Source organism: Kogia breviceps, chromosome 2 (genome assembly GCF_026419965.1).
Source record: "Kogia breviceps isolate mKogBre1 chromosome 2, mKogBre1 haplotype 1, whole genome shotgun sequence".
Lineage (NCBI taxonomy): Eukaryota > Metazoa > Chordata > Mammalia > Artiodactyla > Physeteridae > Kogia > Kogia breviceps.
Window position 1 is genome coordinate 164,057,714 of NC_081311.1, and position 19,944 is coordinate 164,077,657.

Sequence of the window (19,944 nt, forward strand, 5' to 3'; positions counted from 1 at the left end):
TCTCTTCAGCTAGTTTACTTTTTCATTTGTGCCTGCTTTCTACCTTCATGAAGACACTCCATCCCCTTCGTTTCCTTCCTATCTTCCCCAACTCTTCTTTTTTCATCCGTTTCTCTGGCTCTTCCTCCTCCTCCTGATCCTAAGAGTAAAAGGTTACTGGAGTCCTACATCCCCTTCTCTACTCATGCTATGATGTACTCTCTCCATGGGTGATCTCATCATCCTTTTCTCCCAGTTTCAACTATCAGTCACCTCTATGTGAATGAGACAACCTAGGTGTTTTCTTCTATTCTCTACTGCTCTCCCATGCTAGAGAATCACATTTTGCACTATTGGTTTTCTCAGACTGGCTGTATCAAAGGCTCAAAATCAGCTTCTCAAGAACTACAGTCACTGGTTTTACCTTCTAAGCCTACTCTTTCTCCTGACATCCCTCTTAATAACAATAATCATTTATGGAGGACTCACTATGTGGCAGGTATTGTTCCAAGTAATTTATGTGAGATAACTTGCTTAATCCTCACAACAGTCCCATGCGGAAGATACTACTGTTTCCCTAATTTTACAGATCAACAGACACACAGAGAAGTTGTTTATGAGTATATAATTACTAAAAGTCAAGGTAGGATGAGAATCTAGTCAGTCTAGACACAGAACTGGACATTGAATCACTGTGCTGTACTACCTCTTTAGCCAGATTTCAATTCTTATACTCATCTTTATCTCCTCCATCTCTTGTCCAACGAAATCCCAGTGATTTCCTTTCTGCAAAGCCTCTCCCTCCGCTGGCTGTCCCCATCCGCCTGTCCTCATTACTCATTACCTCTTATCCAGACCCATTTCATTGACTTCCAGTTATCTTCTACTTGTCCACTCCCTAGGTCCACTATATCTGAAATTTTTTTAAATAAAAATGAAAGTAGCTTTTTTTTTCTTTTGGATGTAAAAATAACACATGCTTATGGCATCACAATAAGAAGATTAAAACAAATATATTGAAAAGAAACTAAAAGCCCAAATCATAATTTTGCCTTGCTGGAGTGATAGCTGTTGCTAGGATACTGATGTAGATTCCAGATATTTTTCTCTTTCTATGCACATACATAGACACATACTTTTTGAAATTATAAAACTGGATCATATTTACTTACTGCATTTTAATTTTTCATTGATTACACTGGGCATTGCTAGTCTTTTTGATACTTGCCAATTTTAAAGGCAAACGTTAATGTATTAGTATTATAAAAGTATTAGTTTGCATTTCTCTAATGACTAGTAATACTGAATATCTTTTCATAAGTTTAATGGATATTGTATTCTCTCTCTCGTGATCTGCATTTGCCCATATTTTCTAGTAGACTATCAGACTTTTTCTTATTGATATTTATGAGCTCTTATATTAAATATGTTAACTCCTTGCTTATATGTATATTGCAGAAAAATTTCCGAGTTGCTCCCCTTTCAATTTTATGTTAAGGTTTTTGGTTTTTTCTTTTTTGTTGTTTTGTTTTGTTATATAAAAGTTTAAAAATTTTATGTAGTCATATATACATTTTTTTCTTTCTTTTCTGTCTCTGGTTTTCTGTGGCCAGATTACTGTTTCTAATGCTCAGTTCTGATCATGTGGCCTCTATAATGATTAGCGGACCCACACCCTATAGAGGTCCCAAATCCTTGGCCAGTAGATAAGTGCTCATTCTTGGTCAGGTCACATTTCAGCTTGTTCCTGGCTCCTTTCTTTCATATAATTTGTACTCCATTCAATCACAATAAATCGCTATTCTGAAAAATTGTCCCATATTTCCCCATATTATAAATTAAATGAAAAAATATAAAAGGACTTCAATAGTGAATAGAGAAGATCATTAAAATATACTGATCCAATATTCTTGAAATTAAATCTTGGAAATAACAATTTTTCAAAAGCAGAGACAGAATACACTGGGACCTTGCTTTACAATTCCTGTGTGCTTGGGAGAAGGGAAGCTGAGGATGCAAACAAGGTCACTTGGTATAAATCAGGATATTCTGCTACAATCTAAATGCGTCCAAGTGATATAACCTGGATCATGAAGGCTACCTGCAAAAGTTCCTCTTGGTTATCTGTTACAGTGAGCAGACTGGTTACCTAAAGTTTACCTATCAAGACCTCTCAACTCCTTTGCTTGCCATTCTATGTATCTGGAATGTCCTCTCTCAAATTCTCTCTATCCCTCCTCATCTCAACTGATATCAATCTTCAGCTCAAAAGCAATCTCTAGTTTTGATGCCCAAGCAAAAAGCAAATCAACACTTGCTTCTTATAGTTTGCAGCACTTTATTAATTTCTCATGCCACTCATGACATTCTCTCTTGCCCCATGATTATCTGAGTACATTATCTCCTTGCCATATCGTAAATTCCTTAAGGGCACCCTGGAGTATACACCAGGTACCAAACAGAGGGCACTAGGTAGTCCTCAGTAAGTTTGCTGAGTAAAGGAATTACCATTAAAACCAGATTAATATCATCTAATTGAAGCCACTATCTGGGGTTTACTCCAGGAAGCCATTTGAGAAACTCCTTGGAGGGCCTTGCAGGTTGGAAACAGACCTGAGATCATTAGGTTAGGCTTCCTTTTCATGCTCAGCATCTCTGCCCTATCAGCTCAACATTCACCTCAGTATTAGAATCTCGGCCAAGTCCACATCCCTGAGACCCAGTATGTGCTCCCGTATATTCACTAAGCTACCAAGGGCACGTGGCTAGAACCTCAGTGTCATCCACTGGTACCACCACTCCTGTAGAAGTTTCCACGTCATGACAATATAGGATAAGTCCGCAAGAATCGGGATGCTTAGAGTTACAATTTACTAACTGTAATTTACAGCAGGTGAGTTTGCTCAAACAGAGGCTCAACGCAAAGGTACTTCACACTGAGAGAGGGAGACTGAGAGAGAGTCATACCTGAATGTTAACATCCGCCCCGTTGTTTACTAATAGTTCAAGACACAAAGCACCGTGCGTGGAGGCAGCAGCAAAATGCAACGGGGTGAACCCGCTGGTATTGGGCTGGTTCACGTTAGCACCGTAGTCGGTCAGCTCGTTGACTACAGCATCCTGCCCGTTGTAGCAGGCCAGGTGGAGGGCCGTGTTTCCATACACGTTGATTTCATCAATCTGCAAATGAGTCCAACATGGGCGATTAAAAGCATGGAAGCCAATTTACTCCATTTCCCACCGAAAGCCTACTGGCTGTGCTGGAGAAAGGAAATACCCATCTGTCAGTGTGATCATTCAGAGCTTCCTCTTGCCCCAGCGTGGTCACCCTGGGAAGGCTTCTCACGCGGAGGTAAAGATCAGCAAAGCGTGAAAGTGACAAAAAAGTGAGCTGGAAGGAAGAGTGAGAGGTTTCCACTTGTGGGAAGATATCTTTCAGCTAGGGAGGGGATAAAAAGGGAAAGGCAAAGCTGCCTCAAAACGCCAGAGGAGAACTGAATCGGGGGAGCAAGAAAAGAGCCCAAATCTCAACAGTGAACAGAAGAGGAAAGGGTGGGAGGTGCTCAGGGAGCTGTTGTGGGGCCTGAACTCAGAACCCGCTCTGCTGTCTGACACCTCAAGAGGCCACATTCGGGTGGCTGGGCTGTGGAGCTGCCCTGGTTATTTAGCCCCCAGCTCCCTCTTGCTCTTCCAGACCTGCCCTGACTGCTGTTTTCACCATCTCACTATTGCAGCTTGGTTTTCCTTCCCTCTGGGAGAGCCTCCCTCCTGCTCCTGCCCGCCACCTAAGGAGAATGGGGTGAGGCCGACTTCTCCAGCTCAGCATGTTTGTCCTACCATTCATTCATTCATTTCTGCTTGGAAGCCACGATTTAGAAGGCTAGGTTCTAAAGGTGGGATGATGAAACCTCTCCAGTCTTTTCAAAATGACTGGTGGATATGTATCACAGGTGTTAAAAGCAAACAGGATTGAACTTCAGAACAACAGAAAACCCACAAAGACACAGGATTGAATTTCAGAACAACAGAAAACCCACAAATGCACCATGGGGTGATGCCTGAATCATAGCTCACCTCCACCCCCAGATTCAGGAGATGCTTGACAACGCTGATCTGCCCGTTGGAGGCCGCAGCATGCAGGGGTGTGTAGCCCTTCTTATCCTTACACATCACTTCCGCGCCGTGGTTAACGAGCAACGCCACGACATCCAGGTGGCCTGTAGAAACAAAGCAGCAGAAAACATCGTTAACCTTTATAGGACAATTTGACAATTCCTTCCACCTGAATTATTACCAGCAGCTTTCATTGCCGCCAGCCTTTTGCTAAGCTGTTTATCAAAAGCTGCTTCGGGCTTCCCTGGTGGCGCAGTGGTTGAGAATCTGCCTGCTAATACACGGGACGTGGGTTCGAGCACTGATCTGGGAGGATCCCACATGCTGCGGAGCAACTAGGCCCGTGAGCCACAACTACTGAACCTGCGCATTTGGAGCCTGTGTTCCGCAACGAGAGGCCGCGATAGTGAGAGGCCCGCGCACAGTGATGAAGAATGGCTCCCGCTTGCCACAACTAGAGAAAGCCCTCGCACAGAAACGAAGACCCAGCACAGCAAAAATAAACTCCTATCCCCAACATCTTCCCTTTTTTTAAAAAAAAAGGCTGCTTCATGGCAAATATCCAACAAATATTTAGGGAGTACGTACTATGTGTCAGGCATCATGTAAGTGCTGTGGGAAGAAAAGATGATTCACATGTGAGCCTTCTCTTTAAGGAGACTGATGCCTGTTCACAAATAAATAATGAGGAGGTCCTGCCAATATGTCAGAACCAGAGACTAAACAAAAATCATGTCAAATGAAAGCAATGCTTTTGAAATCAATTGCCATTCTTACTGAAAAGTCTAACAATGACAATTTGGTTTGGAAAAACTAATGAAAGAAAAAAAGATCAATTAATCAGAACAACTCCAGATTATTGTTAAATCATATGCAACTGCTGCTGTTTGACCCTTTCTTGGGCCCACAAAAATGGCAACTTCATATGGTTCAACTTCAAATTCTCATGAATTACTGGCTAAACTGAAAACCCTTCTAGTTTCAACTCCTGTTGGCATATTTTCTAGAATATCTTCCTTTGTTCTCTATCTTGCTACATATACAACGATAAATGTATTTGACCTTTATTTTCTGACTAAAGACTGTTCGATGCTTCAAGATCATTGCTCTAAAGGTTGTTGATAACTGAAGGGTAGAAGATGAGTACTGGCTCCAGGGCCTAAAGTGTGTGTGTGTGTGTGTGTGTGTGTGTGTGTGTGTGTGTGTGTGTGTGTGTGTGTGTGTGTGTGTACAAGAGAGACAGAGTTTTGTCTTGGCTAGTTTTATGAAGACTTATATACAGAAAAAAACTATTTTGAATTACTGGTGGTGCTATCTTAAGCTTATGCTCTTTGCCCTGGTTTTGTCTCTTAGTCCCTAAGGTCGTCTGTATGTGTTTTCCTATTTGTATCCCGATGACACACAAAAATGTAACTTTACTGCTTTAAAGCAATTCTACACAGATGTTTTAGCCATGTATCAGCAAAGAACAAACATGAAACTCCAGGTTCTTTGAGTCCCACACCACACTAGCTTAGCCTGTGCTCTGCCTAAACATCATCTGGCAAACGCTCACTGGCTCCAGTCCTGCAGGGACCATGCAGACATCCAACCTGCTTCAAACAACTCGAAAGTCCATGTCACCTTGTAAGAAAGGATAATGTGTGCAAAATCTTAAGATTCTGTTTTTTTAAGTCCAAGAATTCACTCAGGCCTATCTATAGCCACAGAATTTATTCATCCCTGCCCCAACCCATTCTCTTTTTTCTTCCCACAATTAACATTAATTTTTATGATAATAAAAGGTCCGTAGGCTTATTAAAAAGGATTCAGAAAAGGCAAAAAGGTGTTAAAAGGAAACCAATATCATCCACAATCCCTTGAGATACTCAGTTAATATTTCAGTGTTTAATACATCCCAGGTTGTTTTCATTTTATAGATATTTTTAACAAAAATGAGGATTGTATTATTCATACTGTATTATGACCTGTTTTCACTTAACATATCACAGAATCTTTCTATGTTAAAAAAAAAATACTAATAGGGGCTTCCCTGGTGGCGCAGTGGTTGAGAGTCCGCCTGCCGATGCAGGGGACACGGGTTCGTGCCCCGGTCAGGGAGGATCCCACATGCCGCGGAGCGGCTGGGCCCGTGAGCCATGGCCGCTGGGCCTGTGCGTCCGGAGCCTGTGCTCCGCAACGGGAGAGGCCACAACAGTGAGAGGCCCACGTACCACAAAAAAAAAAAAAAAAAAAAAAAAAAAAAAACTAATGATATCATCACTGTCGTTACTGCATAGTGTCCCATTGTGTAGATCTTTCACAATCTCCTGTGTTGTGATGGGCAAGCAGGGTGTTTATAATTTAGTGCTGATAGAATCCTGCTTTTCTGCTTTTCTAATTGCAGGATGTTCTCCAATTAGAAACACAAAGGAAGGATCTTAGTTCTTCATTTCCCAGCAGTCAACACTGAGAATAAACCCTATGAGGGCTCTCATTTGTCAGTGGTACTAGTGCCAACAAAAGTGAAGAGGAAAAGCATAGAAATGTAATGTCTTTGTCTTCTGCACCTGAGCTGGCAGAAACAAGGAGCAAGCCCCAGCTCTGTAGGCAGTGGGGTAGCAGAACCACCCACAGTGGCTCTGGGCACCTCAACCTACACGACAGCCAGGGTGTTGTCCTTTATTCCTTCCTTGTTGTTTCTTTCCGGACTATTTATAAATAAAAAGACAAATGAAATGTACATCCTTGCTTTGCTAGCCCGTCCTTCTTTCTTTTTAAACACCTTATTTTGCTGCCATAACAAGTTAAAATAAGCACAATTTGTGCAGCTTTCCAATCCCGATAGAAACACGTTCAATGAAGTCCATGCCATGATTCATCCCTCCTGCTCTTTGTCGGATAAATAAATCTCCGACAAAGCAACTGCCCAGTTAGAGTGCTCTGTGCATGCCAGTACAAGGACCGAATCTTAATCCAATTGAATCCCTTAGCTTCAAAAGAAGTCAGGCTCGCCCAAGAGAAAACCTGCGTGGTCAGTGAGAAACCCGGGGCTTCTTTAGTTCAAGTTATCTGCACTTTGCTCTCCATTCATGGAATCCTTACCCATATAAGCTGCCCAGTGCAGAGCACGCCGGTCCTTCTTGTCAAACGCATTGATGTTTGCCCCTTTGGCCAAGAGTAAATTAACCATCTGAAAGATAACCGACAGTGAAATCAAGTGTATACTCTGTAATGGTGAGGGGTCCTCACCCTCAGCAGGTGATGTGAGCCAAATTAATGTCCAATCTAAAGGCAGGTCAGAGATCTGAAGTTCAAAGAAGGAAGATACCACGGCCAACCTGCGGCATGTGTGTCAGAGGAAAAGACTGAGGTGTCGGCTACTTTTTCAATTCATTGTGGCTCTAAATTTAAAAATAGGTAGAGTTGCCTAAGGTTTGGTGTGCAAATATACTTGTCCCATGATCTAAAAGCCTCAGCAATGAGATTAGGTTCCCCATGGGGCTAAGAGGGTCTGTGGGAGGATTCTTGTTCTCAATGATGAGGACATTGACCTCCACATGGCCATTCAGAGCGGCATGGTGCAAGGCTGTGCGTCCCCCTCGGTCAGAGACGTTGACGCTGCTCAGCAGGGGAATGATGACTTCTGCACACTTGACAGCCTTATTGGCTGCTGCCACGTGGAGTGGGGTCTGCCAGTTCTTGTCCCTCCCGTTGACGTCAGCCGAGTGCTTAATCAACACTTGCACCGCTTCCTACAACAAAAGCAGAATTTGCAGGGGTCACTGACAAACGCTCGGTCAATCCTTATTGCATATAAGTTGCTTCACCAGACCCCGGAACTACAGAAAGGGAAAGGCTCCCTGCCCTCACAGGCTGGCTCACGATGTATATTCTCCCGAGACAAGCAAGGTCGTATGGGATGAAGATTAAAAGAGTGGCACAGATTAAAACAGACTCACTCTCCCTTTCTCTGTTAGGCCAAGAGCCCTGGCAAAACCCCCAAACCAAATAAACTTCCAGGTGTAGGGTTTCCTTACAAAATATAAGGTATCCTTAGGCCAAACGAGAGCACTCCTGTGCAACTGTGCACAGCAGGTTAAAACAGCCATAGACCAAAGGGCACCCAAAGATCATCCCAGGTTAGCCGTATTTGTCACTAAGACTCCATCTTCCAAAGCCAAAGGCCCCAAAGCTCTCCAGACATTCTTGGATCAATTTATAAATCTTTGGTTCTCTCGGTCAAGTCTCAACCCTCCCTGTTTGATCAATAAGCAGTCAAGGGAAGAGGATGTCTATTACCACCTCAACTTGAGGTTATGAAATTGTTCCTTCTTTCCCCAATGTTTTCTAGGTTAAAAGCAGACTTTTTTTCTGCTATTGAGTCCCTTCACCCTTACTGAGCCTCCCACGTTTGATTTTCCTTCTGTTGACCTAATCATCTTATTAGCCTCTTGAACTATAACTCTCCACCTTGGCTGTGCAATGGAGTCACCTGGGGAGCTCTGAAAAATACACATGACTGTTCTGTATTGATTCTAACTGGCCTCAGAATGTCTGTAAAGCTTCCTGGGGACTCTGTTATGCAGCCAGGATTGAGGACACTTCTCTTCAGTCAGGTAAATGACATAGCTTCTCTCAAGAGAAGGGAAGGCTGTCGGTTGTTTCTCTTTATGTCTAGAGACATCCCTGAGACCAGCTGGATGTCCCTGGCTCCTTTATGGACATCTCTTCAATGTGGCATCAATAGACCAATGAAAGGCATTAGTACCACATTCCTGCCACCCTTCATGGACAAAGAACTTACCCTTGTCCACCCTAATCCCCACAGACCTGGACTATCAACTTTATCATGCAGGTATATAAAAGAATCCCAAAAAAGTAGATGATCTGAACTCTCAGAATTAACATTTTAACCAGGGACAAAAATGATGAAATAAAAAAAATTTTCCATGAATCAGTAGTGGCAATGTATTGAGATGAATGGCTAACTTGAACGGTAGAATGAGAGCAAAAAGAAGTTAACTTTGCAAATTAGAGAATACACTTTAAGAAAACAATGGAACTCCATTTAGAGGCTATAAATAAAGGGCAATAAACTGATAGGATCCAAGCAAACAATCAATTTGTTAAGATTACCAAAAAGGAAAAAAGAAAAGATATATGCCACCCATCCTCAGCACAACTGATGATAATGACTATTAAATAGTCCTTGAGCCCATTTTAGAGTGAAACATGTGTACATGTATTATTAATGCTCGCTTACTATGTAAAAAACACTGTTAGAACTATGGAAGATTGAAGGAAACATTAGTCAGGCTCTATCCTAAAAACTAGGTGGGTGAACAAAAAATAAAAGAAAAGCTAGATCACAATATAAGCATTAAGATTTAAATAAGAGAAAAATAATATTTTTATCAATTTTCATCTCATAAATTATGCAGTTTATGTAGATGTGCAATCAATTGTGATATGGGAAGAAAATATTGGAACCTCCACTTATATTTTATTTCTTTAAAAAGGAAAGCATTTACGCTGGTATTTAACTTCTGGATTGGTGTCCTGCCCTCAGTCAGCTCCATGGAAGATCTTGCCTCACAGTGTTGGAGATGCCCTCAGGGAGGGGTGGGGCTTCCACAGTGCTGAGGGGGCGCAGGGCTTGCCCTCTCCATTCATTCACTTTGAGTGCACTGAAATACAGAGTGATGGCCTGCCGAGTCCATTTACAGATTGTAATACATACCCTTAAACTAAAAACACCCTAAAATAGACAAGATTTATGCAAGGAACTCAGATTAAAGATAATAATAATACCAATGCAAGCATAAATGATGTGAAAGTCACAGAGCTGACACTTCTACTCCTCGTAAAAGCTTTCTATCACCTACATTACAAGGTAAAAGTAATGACAAATTTAATCAGATCTGACAAAAGCTTGGCAAAAACAGAGAAATCATCAAAAGTCTATTATCTAGGGCTTCCCTGGTGGCGCAGTGGTTAAGAATCCGCCTGCCAGTGCAGGGGACACGGGTTCGAGCCCTGGTCTGGGAAGATCCCACATGCCATGGAGCAACTAAGCCCGTGCGCCACAACTACTGAGCCTGCACTCTAGAGCCGGTGAGCTACAACTACTGAGCCCATGTACTGCAACTACTGAAGCCCATGAGCCTAGAGCCCGTACTCCACAACAAGTGAAGCCACTGCAATGAGAAGCCCGTGCACCGCAAGAGAGTAGCCCCCTCTCGCTGCAACTAGAGAAAGCCCATGTGCAGCAACGAAGACCCAACGCAGCCAAAAATAAACAAATTTATTTTTTAAAAAAGTCTATTATCATATGGTTATTTAAGACTAGGACAAATGAAAAGCCTCACTTTAATATTTCACCTGTGCCTTGAAATATTATTTAATGATAGTAGTTCATATATATAATTTATAAATAAATGAGATGCATATTCTGGAAATGTGTGCTGAAAAAGTTTTGCAGATACGTGGCCCAAAGGGTTGGAGATAACTATCTCAAAAGCAGTACTATAAAAAAACGGTATATATCCTTTTCACACATTCACAGCAAAATAACAATACATACTGTCTCTTTAATACCTTTGCTTTGTATATTATTTTACTGCACTTGTACAGATTCTTGCTTTGCGTTAAATATTATGTAAATTCAGGATAGACTAACAAAACAGAAAATGTACAGGAACATTTCACAAATTTATACCATAAGACCAATTCATGAGAAATTTGGTTTTTTTAAAGGTAACAAAATGTGATTGCTCTTAGAGTAACTGCGACTAGGTGAATGAGATATTACCTAGGAGAGGCCCTACTTTTAAACGAATATTTAGGAATGATTTGCATTGTACACACAGCAATACTTTAAGCAAAGAAAATATACATTCATATGCCAGTTATAGTTTATATATAAATAAGTGCTTTTAGAGTTTGTGGGGAGTAGACAATACTTCTAAAAATATTTTAATCAGATAAATTTTGGTTTGGTTTTGTAAATAAAATTTTATTGGAAGACAGCCTCATTCATTTGTTTACATATTATCTATGGTTGCTTTCAAATTATAACAGCAGAGTTGAGTATTTGTGACAGAGACCACATGCAGCCAGCCATCAAAGCTTAAAATATTTACTATCTCACCCTTCACGGAAAAAGTTTGCAGACCCCCTGGACTAGCTCTCTGTTTGAATTACCACAAACTATAAATTATCAAATCTGGTTAAAATAAAATTTTGTTATTTACCAGCATGAAAAAATACTATTTTTAAGTCCAAATAGTCTTTTAAGGAGGTCAGGCCCTACAAAAAGAGTCAGAGGCCTCTGAGTTCAGCTCTTGCTATGTGATGGTGCGTCTACAGTGAATTTTGGGAGGGGGCCAAACAGAGTTGCATTGCTCTGCATAACAGAGTGGGAAGTATTTACAGCTTGGCAGGAAGGAAGGGATGAGGACAGAGAGACTGGAGAAAGGACGTGGCCCTGCACCCCAGGGAGGAGGTATACATCTGGGTGGGAACAGAGTCAACAGGCCAAGAGGGAAGAGGAGAAAGCTGATGCATACACCCAATGAATGCAGCAAGAGCAGGCTTGTGGAGCCAGGCAACCAAAACTTAAATCTCCAGGAATTCTTTGGAATTGTTGGGAGAATATCAGACTTTGAACAAGTGGTTTCCAGTCAGTCATATCCATTTAGAAGGCTAGGTGCCCTTGACCAACATCTGGGTTATACCTAAAAAATTAGAAAAGGAAAAGGTTCAAGTTCATTGATCAGATAGGAAAAAAAGAAGTGGGTAGGGTCTCTAATACATTTCTTTTCATGTGAACTTTACATAATTCCCACGTGAGTGCCCATTTCACCACGTGTCTTTTGTACCGACACTCACTTTCACAGCTCAAGGACACCTAGAATAACCGTTAACTTTTATTTCTCCAATTTTATAAAATGTTTTAACTTTGCCATTCTCCATTTTTACTTTTATATCTGCTTATATAGTGAATTGAAAAGTTTTCATCTTACTTGACAAGAAAGGACTCTATCAAGGAACACTTAGTATACAAAGGAGGGGTTCTTATTTAATTTCCAAGGATTAACCTTTTTTTAAAAAATGAAAATGCAAGTATAAAATGATTATGGAATTAAATTCATAGATATACCGGATATTAGACGTAGAAAAGGCCTCAGGGGTCATCTGGATTGACCCCTCATTTGATAGGCAGCTTCATTTTATAGGGAAGATGGCTGAAGATGGTTTGCCAGCCTGGGTTTAAGGGCTCGTGCATTTTCTACCAGGTCAGAGCTTACTCAGCGCACAGTAACAACCAAGCACCCTGACATAAATACTTTGAAATGTTAATTCTCCTTAGTTATTTACATTTTTAAACTCTGAAGTTTTAGCCTGCCAAACTGGCTTCGTACATTTAATAGAAATGTAATACAATATTTTCACAAAAACGAAGCTTTGATTTAAAAAGACTACAATTTCCTTTTTCAAAGTTGCATTTCTCTTTCAAAAATTTTAATCTTGTAAGCATTTTAACTTGGTTTTAAGAGGAAGTAATTCTATGGCTATTTAGGGAATTACTGATTTTTGTAATCAAAAGAAGTCTCTCTTTTCCTGTATCACACATTGGCTAAAAAAGTAACAGCTAGGAGTTTGTGCTGACAGAAACTTACAAGGTAAAAAAGAAGCTAATGTGGGGGAAGGGAAGCTGAACAATTTCTGAATCAAGAAAGGATACTTAAACAGTACTTTTCAAACTATCTGTGGTGAAGGAACAGTTTTAAAAAATTTATTATTTCAAGTTCATCATGAGTAATTAGAATAATAAAATGAAAAAAGACAAATTATAAACTCAATTATTTTATCATTTAATTTAGCAGGCATGAAATTACTCTATCAAATTTCTCTAAAAGTTGCTAAATGCTCACTCATGTCACAAAACGAAAGACAAAAACTCAGACTAGTCACAAGCCACACTGTGAGCAGTGCTGCTTCAAAGCCTTGATTTCTTTTTTAATGAACAAACATGTGTGAGGATTCTGGCATTTCTCCTGAGTGGAGGAATCAGCCTAGTCAGTATTCAGCCTTAGGACTATAGGCCTTGTTGGGTTACACTCCACAGTAGGCTGTCCTATATGAGACACAGAAATAATAGACAGAGGGAGGAACTGTCACAGGATGTGACACAGGAGGGAATTGGAGATGGCATCTTCAGTCATTTTATTTCTACTTTTTATGACTTTCTCCTTCTGTAAAAGGTCACTCCAACCCTGTATAAGAAGTAGAAACATACACTGTGGCACATGGAAAAGATGAGAAGAAGTAGGATACATGTGCCTTAAAAACTGTTGCCTCGGGGGGGTGGGATAGGGAGGGTGGGAGAGAGGGTGATGCAAGAGGGAGGAGATGTGGGAGCATGTGTGTATGTATAACTGATTTAGTTTGTTGTAAAGGGAAAACTAACACACTATTGTAAAACAATTATACTCCAATAAAGATGTTAAAAAAAATAAAAAAAATAAAAAATAAAAAAAAAAAAAAAAAAAAAAAAAAGTTTAAATCATAATGGAAAAGACTGATGAATTCAACTATATTAAACTAAAGAACCTCTTTTCATCAAACATTTTGAAAAAATAAACAGCTATGACACCAAAAAAAAAAAAAAAAAAAAATGTTGCCTCCAATATTTGTTTTTCTTACTCTCAAATGTGCATTGCATTTAAGTGATCATAAATTACTCATGGAAAAGTAATGCTTTATGACTATACAGAGTCCTTGTAGGCATAAACAATGTCAAATTTTATAAACTGTAAGTTGCTTTAGACCAGGGTCTGCGTCTCATACAATTTTCTATACTCGCCACAAAGCCTGGCAGGTATCTGGCACCTAGTGTATATTCAATAAATTTGGGTAGAATAAATATATTGGTATAATCATTAGCAAACTCTCTAAGTAATAATATGCAAAAACTAACAAGACTTTTTTTTAATATACAGCAGGAAAATTAACAAGACATTTACATGGGCTGAGGTCCCTGAGGCTGCACTCGAGTCCCGAAGGCATTCACTCTATTAATGTAAAATAATAACCAGTTGGGGCTTTTACACTCTACTGATTATAGCAATTTCATATCCTGTAAGAATTGTATAAATTGGTGCCTAATTTGTTCAAATTAATCAAATTATCCTTCTAAAAGTACCTATTATTAAACTAAACTTGCACTTTATTATTATAATTATTATTAGAGTACAATTATTCTAAGAACTAGTAGTACAAAGGGAAGACTTGGGGATGTGAAAGAATTCAAACTATTCAAGAACCACTGGGGGACTTCCCTGGCGGTCCAGTGGTAAAGAATCTGCCTTCCAATGCAGGGAACGCAGGTTTGATCCTTGGTCAGGGAACTAATCCCACATGCCGTGGGGCAACTAAGCCCGCGCACTTCAACTACTGAGCCCGCCTGCCTCAAGGAGAGAGCCCGCGTGCCGCAAACTACAGAGCCCACACGCCCTGGAGCTGGCGCGCCACAACTAGAGAGAGAAAACCCAAACGGCACAACTAGAGAGAAGGCTGCGAGCCGCAAGGAAGGGCCCACGCACCGCAGCAAAAAAAGATCCAGACGCCTCAACGAAGATCCCGGGTGCGGCAACTAAGACCAGACACAGCCAAAAAATAAAATAAATAAATAATAAAATAAGTATTAAAGGGCTTCCCTGGTGGCGCAGTGGTTGAGAATCCACCTGCCGATGCAGGAGACACGGGTTCGTGCCCTGGTCCGGGAAGATCCCACATGCCGCGGAGCAACTAAGCCCGTGAGCCATGGCCGCTAGGCCTGCGCGTCCGGAGCCTGTGCTCCGCAACGGGAGAGGCCACAACAGTGAGAGGCCCGCATACCGCAAAAAAAAAAAAAAAAAAAAAAACCACACTGGCTTTAAACATTGGGAAGGCCAGATACTAAAGTATTTCCAATCTTTAATTAATCTCTGGTCTCAAAGTGTGGTATGTAGACCACATGCATCAGAATCTTCTTTTTGCCTTTTTTTTTTTTTTTGCGGTATGCGGGCCTCTCACTGCTGTGGCCTCTCCCGTTGCGGAGCACAGGCCCAGCGGCCATGGCTCACGGGCCCAGCTGCTCCGCGGCATGTGGGATCCTCCCGGACCAGGGCACGAACCCGTGTCTCCTGCATCGGCAGGCGGACTCTCAACCACTGCGCCACCAGGGAAGCCCAGAATCTTCTTTTTGAAATACAGATTTCCAGGCTCAATTACAGGCTTCATCAAAATCACTGGGGGGTGAGGTTCTAGAACAGGTACTTTGTGCGTGTGCATAATTTTATTTATTTATTTATTTTTTAAATTGAAGTATAGTTGATTTACAATGTTGTGTTAGTTTTAGGTATACAGCAGTGATTCAGCTATATATATATATACATGAAATTACAAAATATTGAGTATAGTTCCCTGTGCTATACAGTAGGTCCTTGTTGTTTATTTTATACATAGCAGTGTTAGAACAGGTACTTTTAACAAGCACTGCAGATGATCTGAATACACACTAAATCTGAATATTACTCACCTACCTTCTAATAGGTTATAAGATGCTTACTTTCTTCCCATTCCAGGTACAATATATGTTCTATATGTGATCATCATTTTATAATCATAATTTATGGAAAGCAATAACATTCAAGTCTCCCATATAATTTTTCCAATTCTCCTGTCTATTAGCATTTAGCCCACCATAATGACAACATTTTTCAGAGGGAAGGGGAAAATGTGATGTTTAAAATTTAAGCTGTAAAATAAAACGCTTCTCCTGGGAAACATCTTTATACCTGTCAGACTTTTGTCTGCACAGACACAAAAATAGATGCATCTTATTAGTTGGACCAGTATCCCTAAGGGTGCCCATGTGATGGGAGGGCAGCAGTGGAGCACGGCAGTTAGGAGAGCAGGTTTTCGGGTTACAGCCTCCTCCACTTACTGGCTGTGGTGTCTTAGGCTTGTTCCTCAACTTCTCTGAGATCACGTTTCCTAAGTTAGGATTAATAACCGTGTCAATCTCAGAGAGTGATTCAGGGTTAAAATGGAATAATGTGCAGAAAGTGCTTAGCACACTGCCTAGCACACAGTAAGTGCTCAATAAATGGTCACCGTGACAATACATATTTGAACACAACATCCTCAATTCTACACCCCAAAGACAGGATACAACTATTTTCAACATTTCTAAGCACAAAATAGCCTCCAGAACAGAAAAGTGACAAGTTCAGCAAATCCTTTGGTGCTACTCTCAGTTCATCAGAGAAGAAAATGCATGTGTGAAAGGTCAAACACATTTGGACACAGGCCACAGTAGGCTCTATGGTTGTGTACTGGTTGTGTACTGGTTGTCTGCCCTCCACACAGTGTCCAAGAAGGGACACTTTGTACTCCCTTAAGGTCCGCACTTAACAGTGCCTTCCACAGAGTGGGCTTCAATGAACATGTGTTAAACCCTCCAGGTTTGTATGCATTTCATTCCTTTCCCCTACAGCTGTTCTTTTCCAAGGGCAACAAAAAAGCAACAAGAATAAGCTAAACAGGGGAAATGATATGAAATAATTCACAGCAGCACTTCAGATAATTCTCCCTGGCAGCCCCAAATCTTGCTCATGTATGTTATCTAGCATTGCAAAATAAGTTTCCCTAATATTTTCACATGAGACTCTCTTCATTTTTTCACAGCTGTGGGAGCAGTCAGAGAAAGAGGGGGATGAATGGTGGCCTGGGTGGGTCAGTAAGAACACAGCACTGGTGGGCTCCAATTATGCGTTTGGTGTTTCCTCCCTGGGAATCCCAGGCATGGGGAGCAGGTGGAGGCTAGGGGAGGAGGGGACTGGGCCTAGAAGGGAGCACACAATGCAGCCTGGTCAGTACCAAGTTAAGTCTTAAAGGTTCATCTCCACAACCCAATCCATTTTGGACAGTTTTTAAGGGCTATGACCATTTCTTGATCTACTTTCTTGTCTGCAGAGGAGCTTTTACAATGCCAAGCATGGGTGGATGTTTAATCAGTATTATGACCTGATACTCCTATTGCTATAACAGGCTCAGGAAATGAATTTAGCAAATGAACGTTATTTTTCCAGGCATAGAAATCCAAACATGAAATGTGCCTGATGGAAAGAAGGCTCAGAAATGTTGACGTATACCGATAACTTTGGCTTAACCTGATATCTTGTTGCTTGCTATTTTTGAAACTTGTTCTGATTTTGCAGGATCCAGTGGTTTAACTTGCTTTTAGTGCCACGCTCCCATAAACAAACTTCAAGTTAGTTTACCTTGCATGCATGAAAGATGATTACCACCAGAGTTCTCTGTGCTGTATACTAGCTCCACATTAGCAGTTCTACAGAGAACCAGGTTAACACAGCTTAAGTGGAAAACCCAGTCTTTAATGAATCACTCAAAAAACAATTGCTTCCTGTGCAGGCTAGATGCTAAACATACAATGACAAGCCATAGGCATGCCACTCATTGCAAAGAACTTACTGCCTAGAAGATCTTTTTAATTAAAACAGAAAAACAATTTCAGCGGTAGTTTTATATTGTGCTAAGTTAACCACGCTGAGCCAAATTTCGCAGAGTTCCCTCCGCTGTACTGTTCCATTTAGGGTTGGTGCTGGAGAAATCTGCATGAGTTTTGGAAGACATACATGAAACCACAGACTGACTGGCATGTTGGGTGCCAGGTTTGTGGCAGCTTGTGCACGGTGTCACTGACCAGCTACATCACTGTGTTGGCAAAGGGCAGTACCAGGTAGATGCTTCTTCAGACACTGCCATATATTCTTCAGTTTCTCCCATTCCTCGGCCAGGTGCATGCAAGCTCAGAGGTGAAGCACACAGCTCCTTCTGCAAGGCACCCACATCCACGATGCAGAGGCAGTGAGAGACAGACAGGGGTTCCAGTTTATTCCTGTTTTCCCCCATTTCACGTTTAGCTTTTCTTTTCAACTGCAGACCCTGCTGGCCTACAGTGACTTTAGGACCACACAGAAACCAAGGGGATAGCCTTACATAAACTTCTTCAGCAGCTCACACAATTGTGTAAGCTCTAATTCCTATAATAAATATCTTATCTATATTCCTCATTGTGGTTCTGCTTCCCTGATTGAACCCTGAACCTTGAAGCCCTGAGAGAGATCAATTACCCACATTTTAGAAGCACAGGGGTTTTGAAGACAATATAGAGTTTATAAGCCTTTCAATGAAGAAATGGTTTTTAAAACATATTTGTGCAAGGAATATCACTGTTTGCCCCATCTAAGCGATAGACAGATGTGCCGGCTCTCTTACTGAACACACATATCTTCTTTGGCAAGTGCTAATAGCAAAACTCCAAAAGACCAGCCCAAACCTTCTCTGTTCTTCCCCTCTCAAGCATGCTTCCCTTTCCCCAGCTATTTTTTAGGGGAGGCATAAAGTAATAGCTATAGGATAGAATTCACAAAAGGAAGGATGGGATGTAGCCAAGATGGCAGAGTGGAAAGACCCTGAACTCACCTTCTCCCAAAGGCACAACAAAATTCCAACTACTTACAGAGCAACTATCTATGAGAATGACCTGAAGACAGCAGAAAAGATTTCCCACAACTAAAGATAAAAAGAAGGAACTACAATGAGATGGATGGGAGGGGCTAAGATGCAGCATACTCAGGACCCATATACCTGGGTCAGCAACCCATAAGTGGGAAGAATATCACAATGTCAGAGGTCCTCCCCAAGGAGCAAGGGGTCCAAGCCCCACATTGGGCTCCCCAGCCCAGGATCCTGCATCAGGAAGATGGGCTCCCAGAAGTTCCGCTTTGAAAACCAGTGGGGCTTGTGTTCAGGAGAGCCAGAGAGCTTAGGAACCAGACTGCTCCTAAAGAGCATGTAGAAAATCTCATACACTCCAAGTCCCAGTGCAGAGGCAGTAGTTTAAAAGGAGCCTGGGTCAGACCTTGCTATTCTTGGAGAGCCTCTCAGAGAGGCAGAAGGCAACCGGGACTCCATCTGAGGATAAAGACGCTGGTGGCAGCCAATTGGGGGAGTTCATTCTACAATGACATCAGCACTGGCAAGTGCCATTTTGGAATCCTCCTGATAGCCTATTAGTGCTGGGGGACTTACCTGCCTACCAGCACCAGCCCGACACCCCCAAGGCTGCACAGCTAACTGCTTGGGGAAACTACCCATCCTCCAGTGGGCCCACAGCTACTCCATGAGGCAGAACCTCACAGCCTACCAAGTGGGAGCCAGCCCTGCCTCACAGCAAACCCACAATAATTTGACCTGCTCCAACAGAGGGGGGCCCACAGCCCAGATGGGGGCACCCCTAGAGCATATAGCTCTGGTGACCAGAGGGAAGCATGCTGTTGGACCCCATAGGGTGTCTCCTACATAAGGCCACTTCTCTAAGATCAGGAAATGTAACTGACCTACCTAATACATACAAATAAACACAGAGAATTAGGCAAAATAAGGAGATAGAGGAGTATGTTCCAAATGAAGAAACAAGACAAAACCTCAGAAAAAGAACTAAATGAAGTAGAGATAAGCAATCTACCCAATAAATAGTTCAAGGTAATGATCACAAAGATGCCCAATGAACTCAGGAGAAGAATGGATGAACACAGTGAGCATTTTAACAAAGAGTTAGAAAATATAAAGAAGAACCAAACAAAGCTGAAGAATACAATAATTGAAATGAAAAATATACTAGAAGGAATCAACAGTAGGTTAGATGACACAGAGGAATGGATCAGCAATCTGGAAGACAGAGTAGTGGAAATCACCCAAGCTGAACAGAAAAATGAAAAAAAGAATTTTAAAAAA

General features: G+C 41.4%; 1 protein-coding gene across 7 annotated transcripts in view; it reads right to left on the reverse strand.

Annotated features, from left to right (window-relative positions):
• The window catches only part of ANKRD44 (ankyrin repeat domain 44), a 323,674-nt gene that overhangs the window by 121,391 nt on the left and 182,339 nt on the right, over positions 1-19,944 (reverse strand). For all 7 annotated transcript variants that reach the window (XM_067026492.1, XM_067026494.1, XM_067026491.1 and 4 more), the window contains exons 5-8: positions 7,626-7,826; positions 7,177-7,264; positions 4,054-4,196; positions 2,947-3,159 (exon numbers count right to left, since the gene is read on the reverse strand). In XM_067026492.1, coding sequence (XP_066882593.1) covers positions 2,947-3,159; positions 4,054-4,196; positions 7,177-7,264; positions 7,626-7,826 — 645 coding nt within the window. The remainder of the gene's footprint in view (positions 1-2,946; positions 3,160-4,053; positions 4,197-7,176; positions 7,265-7,625; positions 7,827-19,944) is intronic.